Source organism: Salmo trutta, chromosome 22 (assembly GCF_901001165.1).
Source record: "Salmo trutta chromosome 22, fSalTru1.1, whole genome shotgun sequence".
Taxonomy (NCBI): Eukaryota; Metazoa; Chordata; class Actinopteri; order Salmoniformes; family Salmonidae; genus Salmo; species Salmo trutta.
Genome location: NC_042978.1, coordinates 20872172 through 20893249, shown reverse-complemented (window position 1 = coordinate 20893249; position 21078 = coordinate 20872172). Strand labels below are relative to the sequence as shown.

Here is a 21078-nt window from a genome sequence, read left to right as displayed (position 1 = left end):
GAGTGGAGCAGAGCGGACAGGTAATGGTGCTGCTAAATTAAGATCAGTGACTGGACAGACACCCATGATGCCATACTGTTACATCAGCCACTGTCACAGAGTAATCAACCATAGCTCAAAGGGATTCTTCCATCCATCCACATGCTCCTTCCCTTGCGCCCTCTTTCTCTCTCTCACTCTCCTTCTCTCTCTCACTCTCCTTCTCTCTCTCTCTCTCAGATTCTCTCTCTCAGGTTCTCTCTCACACACTCACTTTCATCTAACTCTCCTCCTCTCCACTTCTATCTCCCTGTGTTCTATTTAAAAGTTGTAAAGCTGGTGGCATCGTGCTGTAAATAAAGTCAGTATTTAAATGGGCCAGACTCCGGCCTCTTTGTGCCAACATAAAGAGCGGTTTGAAATGGTGGTTATTTTTAGGAAGAAGGGAGTGAGAGCCCACAGGATTCCTGTACGTGGCTATTGCCCTCTCTGGTGTTTGTGTAAATAGCTTGTGTATGTTCGATAAGTAACGCAAAAATACACATCGATCCACTCAAAGACACAAAAGATTACACATTAGATATGTGTAGGTTAAAAGTACTTTCATAATAATGTTACATTTAAATGAACATAAAACCCAAACATTTCTCAAAGGCTCCTTCCTCTCTCCAAGAACGTGCTTTTGTGATTCTCTATAATACTAAAAGCATCATAAAAGTTGGCATATGAAACAGGCACTGGGCACGTTCCACTGCTACCATCCAAAGAGATAGAGACATGTCCCTAAAATGCCTTACTTTCATCCAATAAAGGCTAAATGTAGACTGGCCAAGTAGTCGGCCAGTAGACTGTGGCTGAAGGGACAGGGGTCAGAGGGCCAGGCTTCTCTGTAATTCACTCCTGGTAAATGGTTTTTAAGCTAGCCTCGCTACATTTTTCATCCGCCCCTCAGACACCCTGTAGCTGGGGCAATGCACAGCAGCCCTTTACCCATCCCTACTGAGACATGCCCCTACTGAGCCATGCCCCTACTGAGACACACCCTTAATGTGCTTTATCTATCTACAGTATGCATGTGTTTTCACCAGGGTAACCAAGGTTAAACACACTGCCTGGGCGTGAAAATTAAACACCCAGGGCATTTTCTTTCTGTGACAGATTTACACAAGGAACATACTCTGTGATTTACATAACAATCCCAATTTCAACTGGTTGAGAGTGTTTGTGTGTGCAGGGTGTTTAATGGTTGACGGTGTGGTGGATGTGAGGTGGTAATATCAGGAATAAAAAGCACTGCCATATTAGGTAGCAAAACGTGAAACAGCACAGGTCTCTACTATAACAGTACCTGGGAGACTTTGCGGACCACCTCCCCACTGACAGTCAAGCCCTGGACGAATGATCGCGCCGCCACGAAGGCCCTGGTGACCTTGGGCTTGAGGTCACGGGGGACGTCCCCAAAGGGCCGCAAGGTCTCCGTTTGCTTGGCCACACACTCCAGGTAGTCGTCAGTGAGGGTGTACTGCGGGAGGGAGGAGGCCTTGAACAGGCGCTCCAGCAGCCGTGCCCAGAAGTCGTTGAGTGTCTCCTCCAGGTTGACAGCGGAGCCACGGTAGTAGCGACGCAGGTCAGCGTACAGGTCCTGGAACACAGGGGCGTTCTTGGAGTAGAGAGAGCCCAGTGTGGCCAGGAAGGACTCTTGAAGGGAACGCTCGGATCTGTTCAAGAGGTCTGTGAAGTACGCTGAGGAGAGAGGAGAGAGAGAGATGAGGAGTCAAATTCTGGAATAGTCCGTTTTAACTATTGGGACAGGTGCAACACTTATCAATGCCTTTGCCACAGACCCCTTAATACAGGGTCTGGCGAGCCTAGAGCGAGAGGGGAGACATTCCTTTACTTGCGCAAACAGGCGACCTGTGAACTTTGGAGGTGACCGACCAATCAAACACTGAGATGATAAAAAAGAGATGATCAATAGCAGTTAGATGTTTGACTGCTACAGCCCTATGGTCTATTCTACAGTGCCTAAAAGGTTATCAGGCTCATTCATATTGATGGTTACCTGCATTCATAAACCCTTCCCCCTCTTCCCGTCACACTCCATCCCTAACTTTCATTCTCTCCTTTCCTTTTTGTGCTGTTTGGTCTCCAGCTGTCAGCCATTACACCATTAGTTCCATCACCACCTGTCTGTCAGGAGAAACAGCACCTTCTGGGCCTCGGTACCTGTCTACTGTGCCGCCCTGCGCCGCCCCTCTCCACCCAAATCAAAATGGAGGCTGCAGTTAGTCAGTTTTACTGTACAGTATGTTGGTGATTCAAAGCATTGTGTGACATCAAACTGTTTCACTGTTTCATCAGTGCTGCTGGCCTCTGCCCACAGAGTGAACACAGGCTCAGATCAAGTACAGCTAAATGGCCACTATTTGAAGTACAGTAGATCCAATAGAATGTGAGCATATCACCAGCAACACACAGATATACAGTAGGTAGTGAAGAGGGCACAACAAAACCTATTCCCCCTCAGGAGACTGAAAAGATTTGTCATGGGTCCTCAGATCCTCAAAAGGTTCTACAGCTGCACCATCGAGAGCATCCTGACTGGTTGCATCACTGCCTGGTATGGCAACTGCTCGGCCTCTGACCGCGAGGCACTACAGTGGGTAGTGCGTACGACCCAGTACACCACTTGGGCCAAGTTCCTGCCATCCAGGACCTCGACACCAGGTGGTGTCGGAGGAAGGCCCTAAAAACGGTCAAAGACTCCAGACACTCTAGTTATAGACTGTTCTCTCTGCCACCACACGGCAAGCAGTGCCGGAGCACCAAGTCTAGGTCCAAGAGGCTCCTAAACAGCTTCTATCCCAAAGCCATAAGACTCCTGAACATCTAATAAAATGTCTACCCAGACTATTTGTATTGCCCCCCCCTCCTCTTTGACACCGCTGCTACTCTCTGTTGTTATCATCTATGCATAGTCCCTTTAATAACTCTACCTACATGTACATATTACCTCAACTAACCGGTGTGTATAGTCTCGCAATTGTTATTTTACTGCTGCTCTTTAATTACTTGTTACTTTTATTTCCTATTCTTACTCATTTTTTTCATTTTTTTACTCCATTGTTGGTTAGCGGCTCATAAGTAAGCATTTCACTGTAAGGTTGTTGTATTATAATACCTGTTGTATTCGGCGCATGTGACTAATAAAATTTGATTTGATTTGAATATCAGCACCAAATTAGGCTGTCACGAGACTAGCTAGACTGTAAAGTACAGATCCAACTGTCCTCCCATTTGGCACCCAGACGCATGATTGATGTGTTCTCCAAAAACCAAAGTCACTACCCACTGGGCAAAAACTGGTTGAATCAAAAGTGAAAAAAAAGGAATAATTTAAAAAAATCTAAGTGATGGCATTGAATCAACGTGGATTTTTTTTTTACCCAATTTTGAACCTAAATACATTGACATGGTGACATTTATTGTTGATTTCAGGTTGAAGTCACATTAGTTGACAACTCAACCAAATGTAAATCAAAACGAGATGTTGAAATGATGTCTGTGCTTAGTGGGTAAGCTTTTCGTGCTACGTAAATAAACAAATAAATGGGAGCGTGGGAATGAGCAGATGGATTTGGCCCAATGTGACATACAATGAGGAGTGTTCTAGCATGCCTGACAAATGAACTATAGACACTGAGAACCTGGGAACTCAACCGTAGAACTGTAGAGCACTGTCTCAGCTGCAGTTCAGTTAACAGCACTTCGCGGGTAAAGTGAGAGGAAGAGAGAAAAACAAAAATAACAACGGACTATACCATTGTCCTACATACCTCCTTATTGAGCCTTCCAATAAAGCAGCAGATACTGAGAGTTACAGTGTCAGGGGGGAATGTAATAAAACTCTGTCACCTCCCATTCTGCTGACACAATGACTGGGCTGCTGTAGCTGACCCCCGTAGAGGGAAGGTTAGGGAGGGCAGACTGCCTCTGACTCTCCCTCTAATCTGAGGGATTGAATGCTGAGACAGGCGGAGGGCCTGGGCCGGGGCCGGGGCCTGTGAGTGCCGCTGCTGCTGTGGAGAAGCTGTAAAAACCTGCATTTAACTGAGTGAGTCCAGGGCCCACGCCCGGCAACCCTAAACACAACCAGATGGCCATGCAACTCTTACCGCCACTCCTCGATCTTCTGTTCATTCTGTTTCTACTGCTACTGCTTCTACCTACTGCTCCTGTTCATCTGCTGTAGTCTATAGAAGACACAGCTGCAATCATATCAAATGGACTTGAAACATCACCTGCACACTTCCCTTTCCTCCCCTCTCTATCGCTGCTTCATGTAGCTGTAGCTCTACGGTTCCTCTTTGATGGATTGCTTCATCCTCACCAACATCTGGCCTCCCTCTGTCTCTGTGGCTGTAACCTCCTGATGTTGAGGGAGAGGAGGAGGGGGCAGGGGTTGTGTATGCAGCTGGACTAGCTCTATACCAGCATTTCCCAAACTCAGTCCTCGGGACCCCAAGGGGTTCACGTTTTGGTTTTTGCCCTAGCACTACACAGCTGATTCAAATAATCAAGTTAATTAGTTCATTATTTGAATCAGCTGTGTAGTGCTAGGGCCCATCCCCTGTGTGTGACGGTGTCCTTGTTGTTGTGTGGCCCACACCTTCCTCCTGTTGCTAAGCTAGGCTACCTCTGCCAAGGCATCTGTCACACATATCAGTCACACTGATTTTATCTCACTCCGTAAATCAGAGCAGCCCAGCCGTTTAGGAAGTATAGAAAGCAGGAGAAAAATGTACTGGAACTCCCCATCTGACACACACTGCCTGACTCATACCACCATACCCTTTCTCCACCCCTATCTTTCTCTCTTCTCCTCCCTTTCTCTCTTTCTCCATATCGCCCTCCACTACCTCTAATCAATCCATCATTCCCCTCTCTCCCTCTCTCCCTCTCTCTTCTACTACCTACCCGCTTCACCCTTCTTTCTCTGCCCTTTTCTCCCCCTCTCTCATTACTCTGATGTGTGGTGATGTGATGCTTCTGGCAGCCACTCTCCTCATTGGGTCAAATGCTCATTAGCAGGGCCAGCGTCCCAGCCTGTGGGAGTAGATGGGGTGGAGGGGGGGGGCAGCTTATCACATTTCACCCCTCCCTCTTCCTCCCATCCACACCACAGTGTCTGCTACGTTCCATGACTCATTACCACAGCCAATCATAACTCTGTCTCCCAGCGGCCCGCCTTCCCCTCTCCTGTCTGTGTCTACCTGTCTCTACCACTCTGATGAAAGCTAGAGCCCATCAAGACAGGAAATATGACTGCATGCCATCATCCCCAGATCCTGTTTTAATCTTATGTTAATCAGATGGATGGATGGATGTCCAGATTACTTTGTGGGAGATTTATTTTCCCGAGCAAACAGCCGTGTTCCAGGCATCATCAGCTACTGTCATCTGGGTACAGTATCCTACTGTAGCTGGAGCCTCAGGACTATATTGATTCATTTATATAAATAGAGTTTATTAGTGATGGGTCAAAGATTGCAGTAATGTCTTCAAAATTCGCAGAACAAGTCAAGGACACTATCAAGGTCATCCAGTTGTTGAAAAGATTGCACGCAACTACAGACTTGAGGCTGGTGTCAAGACAGGCAGCGCTTAAGAAATGTCAGGAAGTATCAGCATTTTGACACAAATACACAATTCCCAATGTTATTATCCCAATGTCTAGTGACCTCCTTTACCCTTCAGGCTGACAGCTCAGCGTGTCTTTCTGACGTGTGGACATTTATTTGGTTTGTTTATTTATCTGAGACCACCTCAACACTTGCCCTATCCTCTCGTTAAACAACTGAATCACAGACAGAGTAGATGCCCATGTTCATTTTATGAGGGTTTGTGTGTATTGTGTGTGTAAGTCCGTGCGTGCATTGTCAGTATAGAGGAGAGTATGAGTTCTCTGTGGCTACTCACTGTCGAAGCTCCTGTACTGTGTGTTGAGGGAGGCCTGTAGCGAGCGTCCTGCCTCTCTGACCAGCCCCTCAAACTCTCTGCGACTCAGGTTGGACAGGGTCTCCTCCATGGCACTGGTACAGCAGGTGTACCCCTGGGGACAGATCCGCAGGTGCTCACCTAGGGACAAGACAGAGGACAGGACATGTTTAAGGTTGTATCCACTTAATACCAAAAATAGTCGATTTTAGAGAGGCTCTAAGAGCGTTAAGGTTGCTGATTTGAATCCCCGAGCCGACTAGGTGAAAAATCTGTCGATGTGCCCTTCAGCAAGGCACATAACCCTGATTGCTCCTGTAAGTCACTCTGGATAAGAGTGTCTGCTAAATGACTAACATGTAAAACAAACTCTTTCCACATCTGGAATAACTTACAGCAGTGAATGCATACTGCACATTTTCCTGCTAGTCCCTGGTGGGAATCAAACCCACAACCCTGGTGTTGCAAGTGCCATGCTCTACCAACTGAGCCACAGGGGATTACTTCTTGAATGGCAGAAGAAGGTTATTTGTACAAAAATCTAATAAGTAATCTACTAAGGCTCTGGTAAGATTTTATATGTTTTCCTTATATGTCCGTGATGTATTTGTATATGTGTTAACTTATAAGCCTTATATGACATACACAATTGAATACATGATTGTGGTGCACTTCCTGCAAAGACATGGTATGACATATTTGAGACAAAATTCATGAATTATATGAGCCTATATGAATATTATAGGAAAAGTGTATGTTCTGAGAATGTAACCTCTACAAAAAAATGCTTTCCTTATATGTTTCACGTTTTTTATAAGTCAACATATAAAAAAAACATGCCAATTACTATAAGAAAAATACAACATTTGTATATACATTTTAATTTATGAGTTTCCATAATTAAGGCTGGGAAGGACCTCCTACTGGACAGCTGATTTACCTACAGCTACACTTTTGGTCTCCTATCCAGGGTCTTAGCCAAGCCAAGCCCTGCTTAGCTTTGGTATTTGTCACAGACTAATACCAATGTGCTATCGAGAGACTGATTGTTGAGAAATCTCCACTTAATAACTAAATATATTCACTGCTGCTATCAGTCATTCCTCCTTCTCCCCCTCTCCATCATGTCATCTTCTTCTCGCCCCCTCCTCTTCCCCTCCTGCAATTCACCTCCCCTCCTCCTCCCCCTCTTCTCCTGTCCTCCTCCTCCCCCTCCATCTCCTGTCCTCTTCTCTCCTCCTCCTGTACTCATCCTGTCCTCCTCCTCCTCTCCCTCTGCTTTCCCCCTTCCTCCTCCCCTCCTGCTATTCTCCTCCCCTCCTGTCCTCTTCTCTACTTCTCCCCCTCCTCTTCCACTCCACCCTTCTCCTCCCTCTCCTGTCCTCCTCTCTCCTCCTCCCCCCTCCTGTCCTCCTCTCTCCTCATAGCAGACTTTGCTTCTTTTTTCAGTAAGTATCACATTGCATGTATCAATGATGTCAGACAGTGGTATGCAAGTGCTTTGAAACATGTATGTCCCATGTGCCTTAGAAGGCTTAGCTTACATGTCTCTTGTATGTTTTTTATATAATACATACAACATTTCTGTTATGTCTAAATGTTAACCCCCAATATAAGTCAGATATTACAAGAATCTTCTATGAAGTGTATTTACTGCCATATGTATTACTGACAAGTTCCAGGTAGAACAAATAACAATCTTGTTAAATTCTTCTATGCCTTTTCCACACACACACACACACACACACACACACACACACACACACACACACACACACACACACACACACACACACACACACACACACACACACACACACACACACACACACACACACACACACACGAGAGAGAGAGAAAGAGCCAGACAGCTTAGAGTGCAGTCTGCAGCCCCAGTCCCCAAGCAGGCAGGGGTGAGCCTGAGGAGGGGGTTAGGCGTAGAGGGGATGGGGGTGAGTGGTCTGCCCCCCAGCCCTCTCTGCCACTTCACAAACGGGTTCCCTGCTAAAGCCCTGTCTCTGCCTGGCCCTGGCTGTCTGCCCCGGGAACTGGAGTGAGAGATGCATCTTTTATGAATCCTGACTACAGCAGGAGGGAAAAGTGCAGAGAAATCTCTATTCACTTATTTATTTATTTCCTCACTTCTTTTATCTTAAAATTCTAGAGAAGGGAAATAGGATCTGTGTGCCAGGAAGCTCACTAGTTGTGTGGTAGTCAAGCAGTGTTCTGTCTGTTTTTCTGTCATCTTTTGCACAGCATGTGACACTGTCATTTGCAATCCTTTATATCAAATCAAACAACTTTGAGAGGAGATAAAAAAGGGATGATTGAGCCTGATCGTGATCACGCTGTGTAAAGAGATGAGAAGGGCAGAACTCTGTTAACTTGACAGACATTTTTACTGTGCATTATCCTATCATAAACTCCTTCCTCGTGCCTCTCTCTCATGTGTCAAAGTGTTAAAATCTCTTTACTTTGAAACAGCGCATAGCTTCTGAAGCGAAACTTCAAACAGGTTGTGCTGAGGTGATTTGATATGCAGCGCAAAGTGTGAACCAGTAAAAACACAATGGAGGGATTCCAGTAGAAATCATATTGTGTGTCTCTGGTAGGCCGAGCGTCTTGCAGAGAAGAAAAGGCTTAAATCCCATTAAACATCTAATCTCCTGGCCAGCTCGTGAGCGCTCGTCCATTTTAGTCAGCGAGCAGGGGGCAGGCGTGTGGCCTGCATTTCAATGACTGCTGACAGCGAACAAGGAGAGACAAGACTGATAAATCAGATTTGTCGTGTGCACACACATTCATACAAGCCAGGGACACAGGGACACACACGCCTGAGCACCCAGACACACCTCCCTAATCCATAGACATGCAAAGACAGACACACAGAATAACAACTAGCAAGTCATCATCAGTATGCAGATAGGATCACATCTTTCATTGGACCAGTAAGACAGCAAGGTTCCTGAGACCTATGCCTACATTATGTAGATCCCTTAAAATGCTATATATGTAACATTCGGCACTCCATATAGAGAAGCTCTAGGCCTATCAATGTATTATCTGTGATGGGTATGATTGAAAATGGGTATGTAGTTCCTGGCTATAGTGGCTAGTGGGCTATATCCTGTTTGCTGCTTAGTGTTCGACAGACAGACAGAACAGGTCTGGCTCTGGCTGGCTGTGTGAGGGAGCAGGTGCGGGGAGAGAGTCCAGCCCACTTACAGCGTTTATTCAAGAGGCAGATTACTGCTGAGGGAGATGAGGGGTGGCCAACCTTGCCCCCTGTGTCACACTAATCGAATCAAAGCCCATTCATAGCCAATTAGAGCTCTGCCAGCCACAGTCAAAGGCACAACATACACGTAATACAGGCTAATAGAATATGCAAGACTTTCACAGAAAATGTAGCTAGCAAATCTTGATTGGACAGCCGTTGAAAGATAATATTGACTTTGACTATTTGTCCAGGAACCTGCACTCTCCATCCCATATCACATCTATCTCTAATGGCTGTCATTTCTGCAATCAGAAGTTAATGTCTGGACAGATGATTGTGGCCAGCCTACAAATGTCTGTTGGTGACAAACTACCTAAATGGAACCATGCAAAAGAGATCAAAAAGAAAGCCATGTCAGATGCTTGGAAGGGGAAATTAAAGGCTTGAAAAGACTTTCAGAATGTGTAACCTTAACTAACTGGAAACTTTGGTTAGAAGATGCAAAAAAATCCAAATGGAGGATTTGCCGTTCCACTTTAATATATTTAATTGTGTTTGGTTTAACCACTGATCTGTGGATGGAGGAAACACATTTCCACCACAGACAGAGATGTTTGTTGTCCCTAGACTGAAGTATGTTTACTACAGTAAAGGGCCTTAATGTTCCAGCGTTGCTTCGTAATGGAAACTGGTTATCCTGCAGGAGCTATAAAGTTAATTCACTTAGAGTGACAAACAAATAAACTGCAGCCCATTCAGTGGATCACAGTCCCATATAGGCAGTTTGTTCCATAATGTTACAGTACATAATGACAATGAACACAATGATATAGGTTTCTCTGCACCCTATCATACTGTAACAGGGATAATGAATGATGCTCAGTCACTCTGCATCTGTCTCTACCAGACTGCTACTTCTCCCTCTCCATCCACAGACACTACCAATGTGTTCAAGTTGACCTATTCTTTCTCTGTTCCCCATCTTTCTTTCTCTCTATTGCTCTGTGTGCACCATAGTGTAAAATGATCCAGTTTACAACCATACACTACTTTACATCCCATGAACATTATTCACAGCTGTATTGGAAAGCCATCTGAGAATAGCAGATCTAGACCCATAATCACCGGTACAGGCAGCTCATTCTACAGCCCACACATATACATTAGATTAGCTCTAACACAGCATTAATGATTCAATTTAAACCACTGCATTTTCCTAGTTAAATAAAGGTTACATAAAAAAAAAATGAACAATAAAAATCCATCTGATGTGACTCATCTCATAGATCATTTCAATGAGATTGTTGAGCATGTATCTGGGATGTGGCCTACTGTTTTAACATGGCAGCCACTCTTTTGCCTTCCTCCCCACATCTCCACTCACCAGACACACCGTCACTCCCATTACTCCCTGCCTACAGTTTCATCTGGAAAGGACATGAGTCATTTCTAAATGCTGCATCATTTTACGGGCACCTTGGCTCTGGGAGGGGCCATTCAGTGATGGTGTGTCCATTTTGGTAAGTGTAGATAAAAAAACATGAGCTGGCGCACACCCAGAATAATAGTTTGTGTGGAGGTGCTGACTAATGGCAAATAAACTACAAACTATCAAAATAAAGAAAGTCGCACACTCCATTTATAATCTCCCAGCAATTTAATGGGTTTTTAACCAACGTTTCGGCATCACTGTGCTTTCCTCGGGGTCTGCCATGGTCTGTGATGCCGAAACGTTGGTAAAAACCCATTAAATTGCTGGGAGATTATACATGGAGTGTGCGACTTTCTTTATTTTGATAGTTTACATTTTGGAAAGTGTGACATCACCGCCAGGGCCGGGGCGCAGTGTGGGGAGTAACACTGCTCCTAAGCCAGGTGTTGACAGGGTAGACACCGGGGCCGACTCAGTGAAAGGTCGCCAGACGCGCCCGGTGCACTAACGCCAGCCATCTGTATTCAGAGAAAGGCTGAGCCGTCACCTGATATTAGACATCTACTCCATCTCCTTTCTCAGCCATGTGCACAGAGACACACAGACGCGTGCGCACAAAGATACTGTACACAGACACAGAACAGACACACATGAGGTTTACACATAGCCTGCAGGCCACCACCCAAGGGTATTGTAGGATAGAGAATGCAAAGCAACTGGTAAGGAATTATTTATACGCTACATTTACACGCTACAGCACAGAGGAAGAGAGCACATACTCACTAATCTAGTTTGTCATGGTAACTAAGGATCTACGGGCACCCCTGAAACCAAACTACTACCCACAAAGAGTTCTACATGGAATCCAAATGGGTTCTACCTGGAACCAAAAAGGGTTCTTCCTAAAACCAAAAAGGGTTCTCCTACGGGGACAGCCGAAGGACCCTTTTGGAACCCTTTTTTCTAAGAGTGTAGATTGAGAGCATCAATACCCTATACAACCATCAACTCTTTCCCACCCTCTCCTGAGAACCGCACACACACACACCTTGTCGTGCCAGTTGATCATGACTGAATTGCTGTGCATCTTAAGCAGAGCACTGCGTCTCTTCTGGCCCACCTGGCATAATCCCACCACAGCCATCCCATGCTTTAATCTCATAAATGGTCACATGCATCTACTGGGATGCTGGCAGGGGAACATCTATGCATCCATGCCTGCCTGCTTGCTTGCTTTTGGTCCTTGACAGCTCTCAGACCTGGCTGGAGAGAGTCCTGATGCAGCACAAAGTGGAGACTGTGTGATCTGAGGCCCATGTGTGACAAATCTGATGTCAACAACGCCACAATGTTGAGACAGAGAGGAGAGTTAATTTACACTGACAACGAAATAAGGGATGACATTGAGATAATATTTGTCTGAGATGAAATATGTAAAGTGCCTGATATGGTGTAAGAATCATTTGCTAATTTGTAGAATTAAACATTGGTAGTCTGTTACAACCTTCTCAGAAATGACATTAAAGTGCATCACCATGGCCAATAATTTCTATTTGAGTGCTTAATCCCTCTCTGGTCAACTATTCATGAAAAATTAATTTAGTTTTGGTCCGGATTTTGAATGTTGAAGTGGGCCATTACACTATTACTACCAGTCTGCGGTGACTGACAATGAGGATTTGGGATAATCTGAAATGCAAATGTATTTTCCTCTGATTCCTCAATGATCTATATTCAATGTTCATTATACATAAATTATTCAACATCTTAGCCAATTTGAATATATACAGGTTTATGCTGTGTCTATCTATCCTATATCTCCATCTGAAATCATCAATCATCTCTATAGCCTTGCATATGGGGCATCTAGGCTTTTTCATTACACTTCAATGTGTCAGACTCTTGGCTGGTAAACCAAACTATTCTTCATGGTTACCCAATTAAATCTGTCCTGTTTTGCCTCGAAAATACAAGTTAATAATTATTATAGTTAGACAGAGTACAGAAAATAGTTAACAGTAGCCTAAAAATCAGACATATGTACCATGACACACACACACACACACCACGGATCAGATACAGATCTCAGGGCCTCCATAAAGTAGGTAACTAAAAGAGAGCTATGTGCCTGCCCATGACCTTTGACCCTGTTCTCTCCCTAAGCCCTTGTCTGAGGAACACAAAGACAATTCCAACTGAAGTGGTTCCTCTTCTTCTCCACTTGCCTCTAGGCCACAGCATAAATTTAGACTTCCCAAGGGCTAATACATATACATTTATCCAGGAGTTAACTCTGATTGGATTTGCTCCTTCAGGCGGCCACAGTGAGAGGCGAGCACTGCAGTGAGAAATACCCTAAATAAATGATAGAATGTTGAGAATAAGTAAATATAATTCGTGTCCTGCAGGCTTCTGGGTAAAACACAGCAATTTGTTGGCACTGCTGATTGCTGTCAATGCTCATCTGTATTCAGTCCTAGCCAACATTCTGCATGTTTATGCCTCCGGTGGGCACAAACCCACCAGTCAGTGAAACACTAAATCCACACCTTAAAAACGAAAGACTGTGAGGTAGAGGTCTTCACGGATCCGGGCGGGTCCGGATCCAGAATTCTAAACAATGTCACGGGTCTGGGTCAGATCTGATATGATTGTCACGGGTATGTGTAATTTTAACTGACTTGTCTGGAAGGGACCATACAGATCCGATCGCGACTGCTGCAGTAGAGAGTCATTTTATAATTTATGTTGCTCTTGCTTTTCACGAGAGTGGAGTGTGTAGCTTGTTGTTGGCCAATCAGAATTCATCAAAGTGGCAATAGGCTACAGTCATAGAGCCTCTGTGTGGAAAAAGTTAGGAGATAACTAATCAATGGAACAAGATGGGGACAAGATGGTGCCGACAGAGAGGGCCGCCTCGCTTCTAGTCCTCAGGAAACTTTGTTTTTTTATGCAGTACTTTGTTTTTTTCTGTATTATTTCTTACATTGTTATCCCAGAAAATCTTAAGCGTTATTACATACAGCCGGGAAGAACTATTGGATATCAGAGCGATGTCAACTTACAAGCACTACAACCAGGAATACAACTTTACCAAAGCGGATCCTTTGTCTGAACCACCCAGGGCATTTAAACTGATCCCAGAGGCTGACCCAAAAGAGGAAGACGTAGCGGCCTTCTGGTCAGACTTTGGAGGCACGCACACCACCCACCGCTTCCGAGTATATTACTCGCTAATGTCCAGTCTTTAGATAACAAGGTAGACGAAATTAGGGCACGGGTTGCTTTCCAGAGATATAGCAGGGATTGTAACATACTCTGTTTCACGGAAACATGGCTCGCTCGAGATATACTGTCGGAGTCTGTACAGCCACCGGGATTCATTGATTTTTACGCTGATTCGGTGAGTGAGTTTATAAGGAAGTGCATAGGAGATGCTGTACCCACTGTGACTATTAAAACCTACCCTAACCAGAAACTGTGGATAGAGGGCGGCATTTGCACAAAACTGAAAGCGCGAACCACCGCATTTAACCATGGAATGGTGACTGGGAATATGGCCGAAAACAAACAGAGTAGTTATTCCCTCCATAAGGCAATCAAACAAGCGAAATGTCCGTATAGACACAAAGTGGAGTCGCAATTCAACGGCTCAGACACGAGACGTATGTGGCAGGGTCTACAGAAAATCATGGACTACATAAATACGGCTGCCTCAGGGCATGTGCAGACCAGCTGGCTGGTGTGTTTACAGACATATTCAATCTCTCCCTATCCCAGTCTGCTGTCCCCACATGCTTCAAGATGGCCACCACCCCCTCAATTTGTGTACCGCCCCAATAGAACCACAGATGATGCATTCGTAAGAATGTTCATTGACTACAGCTCAGCATTCAACACCATAGTACCCTCCAAGCTCATCATTAAGCTTGAGGTCCAGGGTCTCAACCCAGCCCTGTACAATTGGGTCCTGGACTTCTGACGGGCCGCCCCCAGGTGGTGAAGGTAAGAAACAACATCTCCACTTCGCGGATCCTCAACACTGGGGCCCCACATGGGTGCATGCTCAGCTCCCTCCTGTACTCCCTGTTCACCCATGACTACATGGGTGAACATGCTCCAACTTCATCAAGTTTGCAGACAACACAACAGTAGTAGGATTGATTACCAACAACTCAGAGTGTGGTGTCAGGAAAACAACCTTTCACTCAACATCCACAAAACAAAGGAGATGATCGTGGACTTCAGGAAACAGCAGAGGGAGAACCCCCTTATCCACATCGACGGGACAGCAGTGGAATTTTACATAATAATGACATAACATTGAAGGTTGTGCAATGTAACAGCAATATTTAGACTTAGGGTTGCCACCCATTCGATAAAATTCGGAACGGTTCCGTATTTCACTGAAAGAATAAACGTTTTGTTTTCGAAATGATAGTTTCCGGATTTGACCAAATTAATGACCAAAGGCTCGTATTTCTGTGTTTATTATATTATAATTAAGTCTGATTTGATAGAGCAGTCTGACTTAGCGGTGGTAGGCGACAGCAGGCTCGTAAGCATTCATTCAAACTTTACTGAGTTTGCCAGCAGCTCTTAGCAATGCTTGAATCACAGCGCTGTTTATGACTTCAAGCCTATCAACTACTGAGATTAGGCTGGCAATACTAAAGTGCCTATTAGAACATCCAATAGTCAAACGTATATGAAATACAAATGGTAGAGAGAGAAATAGTCGACACGTCATAATTCCTAGAATAACTACAACCTAAAACTTCTCAACTGGGAATATTGAACCACCAGCTTTCATATGTTCTCATGTTCTGAGCAAGGAACTTAAACGTTAGCTTTTTTACAAAGCTGGGACCGAGAGACTGAAAAACAGCTTCTATCTCAAGGCCATCAGACTGTTAAACAACCATTACTAACACAGTGACGCTGCTGCCTACATACAGACTTGAAATCATTGGCCACTTTAATAAATTGATCACTAGTCACTTTAATAATGCCACTTCAATAATGTTTACATATCTTGCATTACTCATCTCATTGTATATACTGTATGTTATACCATCTATTGCATCTTGCCTATGCCGCTCGGTCATTAATCATCCACATATTTATATGTATATATTCTTTTCCATTCCTTTACTTAGATTTGTGTGTATTAGGTAGTTGTTGTGGAATTGTTAGATTACTTGTTGGATATTGCTGCACTGTTGGAACTAGAAGCACAAGCATTTCGCTACACTCACATTAACATCTGCTAACCATGTGTACGTGACCAATAAAATTTGATTTGGAAGATAGCAGGTAAGCTGCTACTTAATATTCTGAATGGATTTGTTGTCATTTGTAACTGTAGAATGAGAAAGCGCATGCAGTACTGCCTCAATTAGCCTAGCTAGCTAACGTTAGCTAGCTTAACTAGTTTCTCCCGGTTTGATGCAATCAAGACAGCTACTAAATAATCATATTTGATGATAAATAACCAGGGTTGGGTATATTACTTTCTAAATGTAATCCGTTACAGTTACTAGTTATCTGTCAAATTGTAATCAGTAATGTAACTTTTGGATTACTCAAACTCAGTAACGTAATCTGATTACATTCAGATTACTTCGCTCTTAAGAGGCAATAGAAGAAGACAAAAATGTTTGTTACCAATTGAACGACATCTATTGCAGGATAAATCAATGTTAAAGTTTACATAGCTGGCCATATATGGATGTTACATTTTATGGGTTGGTTATGTTGGCTTCTTCTAACCCATCGCTTTCTACTACATATAATAATACAATTAAATTATATCTTCACATTAAAAACCAAAGTCAATCAGAATTCCAGTCATTCCAATAAATGTTATAACCCTTGATCTTCAAGAATAGGACTTGGAAATATGGAAGTATAGATTAGCCAAATTGTTTTACCTGAGCATAACCCTAAAACTAAGGACTTATTAGCCAGCCCTACTCTGTTGTTTAAGATTTTGTTGTCATGGAGGACTGATTGGGCTCATTGATTCGATAAATAAATGCTGCGCTCATGGAATGGCATGCTTTGAGCACTACTGAAAAGTGATATTTACATGTGAAAAATGAATGCCATATGCTGCATTTGCTATAGGCCTATTGTTTACCTTTTTGCTGGTGAGACACTGATAATATGCAGCTGTTCAAAGGGAAAATCCACAGATGAAACAATAACAAAATGTCCGCCTATTTTGGTAAAAAGCTGAGGGATGGGCCTGGAGACGTAACCACTCAGATTAATAGACAGAGCTATGGAAACAAGGACTGACCATCCATGATATCAACATTGTTTTAACCATGTTATGAGGCTATACAGTGTTTGTTTACATTTACAATGTTTACAAACATTGGAGAAAAACAAGCTTATATTTTGGGTTCTCATGGAGTGTGGCAGTTGAACTAAGCTCATGAAGCATTTATAAATTATATTCTTCAAGAATCAATGGCTATATATATATATATATATATATATAAACTCATCAAAAGAGAAAGGTCCTCTCACAGTCAACTGCGTTTATTTCAGCAAACCTAATGTGTAAATATTTGTATGAACATAACAGTCAACAACTGAGACCTAAACTGAACAAGTTCCACAGACATGTGACTAACAGAAATGGAATAATGTGTCCCTGAACAAAGGGGGGTTCAAAATCAAAAGTAACAGTCAGTATCTGCTGTGGCCACCAGCTGCATTAAGTTGGTTGGTTGGTTGCTGTTTTTCATCTCTCCCTCCCTCCTCCCTGTGTTACTCACTCACAGTATGGCCCCTCCACCTGCTAGTAGCTTTAAAAAATTATGTTCTACTGCTTCCCTCACTCAGATTGGATCGTGTCTGGATCCAACCTGGTCTATAAGGAACGGGTCTAATTGTCCTCGGGTCCGTTCAGAATGGGTGTCTATATTTTAAAAAATTATTTATGCATATCGGGTCCGGGTGGGAAAGCACCAGGTCCATTTCAGAACGGTTCCAAAAAGACTTCTACTGTGAGCGGACTATTATCAAAACTTCAGAGAGAAATACCAACCTGTGTCTTAAGAATACAGAGCACATTGGACAGTAGAAACCTTTTAAAACAGTATTGAGCCATTTTCTCAGACATAAGCACTTTAATTATAAAACATGTACATAATGAATATCCCAATCTAGTGTTGTTAACCTACATGTCCCATCCTTTTCTGCTACAGATCCCTCTGTTAACCAACTACAATTCCTCCTTCTCATTCCTCCCTGTATTCTTAAATGCCCTCCGTGGGGCTCGGACTAAATACCACAGCGAGCCTGAACACAGTTCGAGCCTGAACAAGAGCACAGGGCGTGGTTCCAAATCCCCCTTGGTAATGGCGAGAAAACCACGTCGTCATGCTAGCCCATCTCATTTTGTGAAAGAGAGGCATTCAGACGCAGAGCCGGAAAAATGTCAGGCTGCAAATTTGTTTGAGCTCTGTTCAGCCTCCAGCCAAGTCTTCAAAGATAAATGGATGCGTCTGAATGGCAGCCAAACAAGCTATATAACGCTAAATACAAACAATAGAATGAAGTTAGACGGTTAGATAGGATCTACAGTAAGACTGAGATAGGCTATCAACTTAGTTCATCAACTCGGGCCTAAACAGGCACAAATAGTCATTCGCACTCCAAAAGGCAAGAACCAAGGTGATAATACTGCAGGTTAAAGGCAGGACATTCTGCAATGGCTGAAGTTGACCAAAGTGATGGGATAAATACCTGATGTACGTAGGCTAGGCTACATCCACATACGGCCATTTGAAAAGCTAGTGTTGAAACACAGATCATTCCAGATGGGTGTCTCATGGTCAGAGTCACACGGAGATAAGCGCCTTCGTTAAGTCTGACCTTGTTTTCAGATTTGGGGTCACAGGGGATCTGAGGTTTACAGAAACAATTGGTCTCAATTAAGCGGTTCAGTGCATTTAACAAACACAACACAGACATAATACCCATCAGCCTTATGAGCCACAGCGGATGGACACAGAGGATAAGCCCACCCAGTGTCAGAGGGGTGAGCAAGTACACAGACACACACACACTACAATATCAATGTAAAAGAAGGCAACATGTCAAAGTTCCTCATGTTAAAATCAGCTAGAAATCCTTTAACTTATTGGCATTACAGCATGTTTGAATTGAATACAAGAGATTTACTGTAATGGCTTGCTTTCACCATTCAGTCAGTTCTGATCTCTCTACTGTCTCAACCTTCCCAATTCAGAGTACCTTTCAGAACACCTTTCAGAGCACCTTTCCTCACAGCATCTTTTTCCTAACCTCCACATCCCCTCTAACCTTTCCTTTATTTCTGCCCTTGTTCATTATCACCTCTTTCCCTCCATCACTCCACCTCTTCTCCCTATTTGCCAGTCGTGACATCCGCCTCATGCCTCCAGGTTGGATGCCCCCTGCAGAGTCTGCTGGAGTTGAAAGTAAGCCACAGGAAGTATTTTGAGTCTGCAGCATCTCACCTTCATTTTAAGCGCTGGTGCCCTTTGACCTGTGGGCTCATAAAGCCGTCACACTCGCACAATAAACGGGATTGACGGCCGCCCTGTGGCTCGCCTCTTTGTGTGCCACAAGAGATGACATCAAAGCAGGTCTGGTGCGCTCTATAAAATGCCAATAAGTGCAATTTAATGTATTTCTTCAGTAGTTTTGTATTCCCTCCCTTCCTTCCTTTATAAATGAACATATTAGTCAAGTGCAAGTTTTTTATATCATGCTTGTTACAGACGGCATAATGAGGGGTGGAAGGACTGTGTATGTGAGTTTCCAGCGCTATGGAACACTGAGGTCTGACTCTACCCTGTTCTTAAAAAAAGCACCTGTATCTGATTAAGTATGCACATGGCCAGCCTCCGAATATATTTTTATTACCTTAGGAGGAGGAAAGAACGATAAACTTGTAATGGAGGTGTCTAATGAGGCCTCATGATCCTATTAGGGCTGGAGAATCAGTGGTTGCAGACGGGAGTGGTTTTCCCTCTACATCACTTCACATTAAGTAAGGACTCCTGAGTGCCCTGTAGTTTTCTATCATGTATTTTCAAGCATCCCGAAATAGTCTCTCTGACTTTAATAAATGAGAAGAAACAGAGAAAACTAAGGGCTCGTATAAATGGTTGAACGGACCTGTGAAGGTGCATTGTATTTGGGTTAAAGATTCTAATTAAAAAAAGATTCAGTGTCATTAGCATGATGACATGACCGGCGAAACTTTGCATCTTGAGAGTCCAATATCTTGACAACTATTTGGGACGGTACCAACAGTGGACTAATGAAAAAAATACCAAAATACAGTTTGAGTGGACTTTCCCTTTAAGTGTAATATAGATATGCACAAAAAACTTAATGGGAAAAACAACACTTTGGGTGAAACATTCCTGGGTTTATACGTTTATAAGTCCAAAAATACATCACTGCTCGGCATCAACCCTGGCCTGTCTGCACACCGTGTGTGTGTGTGTGCGCGCGTGCATGCGTGTGTGTGTGCGCGCGTGTGCATGTGTACACAGCAAGTTGAGGGTATAATAATAATGTAATTCTATGTAATTGTATCAAGCCCTTAAAGCCATTTCTTAAGCAAGCTAGTATTTTATTCCTCATCCCTCTGAGGCTGTAAATATAAGCAACTTGTGTCATGCTGTGTGGTTATGGGTGTCTTCTAAGAAGCATTTTTATATCATTCTACTTCAGGGTGTTGTATTCAGTCAATTACTGCTGTTGGTTTCTCAATGAGCAGTTACATACTGGTGGTAAGAATGTTTACCAGAAAGCAGAATGAGTTTGCCAAGGCTTTAGATATACAGTATCTTCAGAAAGTATTCAGACCACTTTACTTTTTCCACATTTTGTTACGTTACAGCCTTATTCTAAAATGTATTAAATTCAATTTATTCCTCAATCTACACACAATACCCTATAATGACAAAACAAAAACACATTTTTTGACATTTTTGCAAAAATATTAAAACAGAAATACCTTACTTACATAAGTATTCAGACCCTTTGCAATGAGACTCGAAATTGAGCTCAGGTGCATCCTGTTTCCATTGATCATCCTTGAGATGTTTCTACAACTTGATTGTAGTTCACCTGTGGTAAATTAAATTACTTGGGCATGATTTGGAAAGGCACACACCTGTCTATATAAGGTTAACCCATTTTACAGTGCAAGTCAGAGCAAAAACCAAGCCATGAGGTTGAAGGAATTGTCCGTAGAGCTCCGAGACAGGATTGTGTCGAGGCACAATTCTTGGAAAGTGTACCAAAAACCGTTATGCAGCGTTGAAGGTCCCCAAGAACACAGTGTCCTCCATTATTAAGTTTGTAACCGCCAAGACTCTTCCTCGAGTTGGCTGCCCGGCCAAACTGAGCGATCGGGGGAGAAGGGCCTTGGTTA

The 21078-nt window shown here is 43.5% G+C and overlaps 1 protein-coding gene across 1 annotated transcript in view; it reads right to left on the bottom strand.

The window, feature by feature from the left end:
* The window catches only part of LOC115158357 (glypican-1), a 46324-nt gene that overhangs the window by 8408 nt on the left and 16838 nt on the right, over nt 1-21078 (bottom strand). Inside the window, exons 2-3 of the mRNA XM_029707198.1 lie at nt 5959-6117; nt 1328-1722 (exon numbers count right to left, since the gene is read on the bottom strand). Of these exons, the coding sequence (XP_029563058.1) occupies nt 1328-1722; nt 5959-6117 (554 nt within the window). The remainder of the gene's footprint in view (nt 1-1327; nt 1723-5958; nt 6118-21078) is intronic.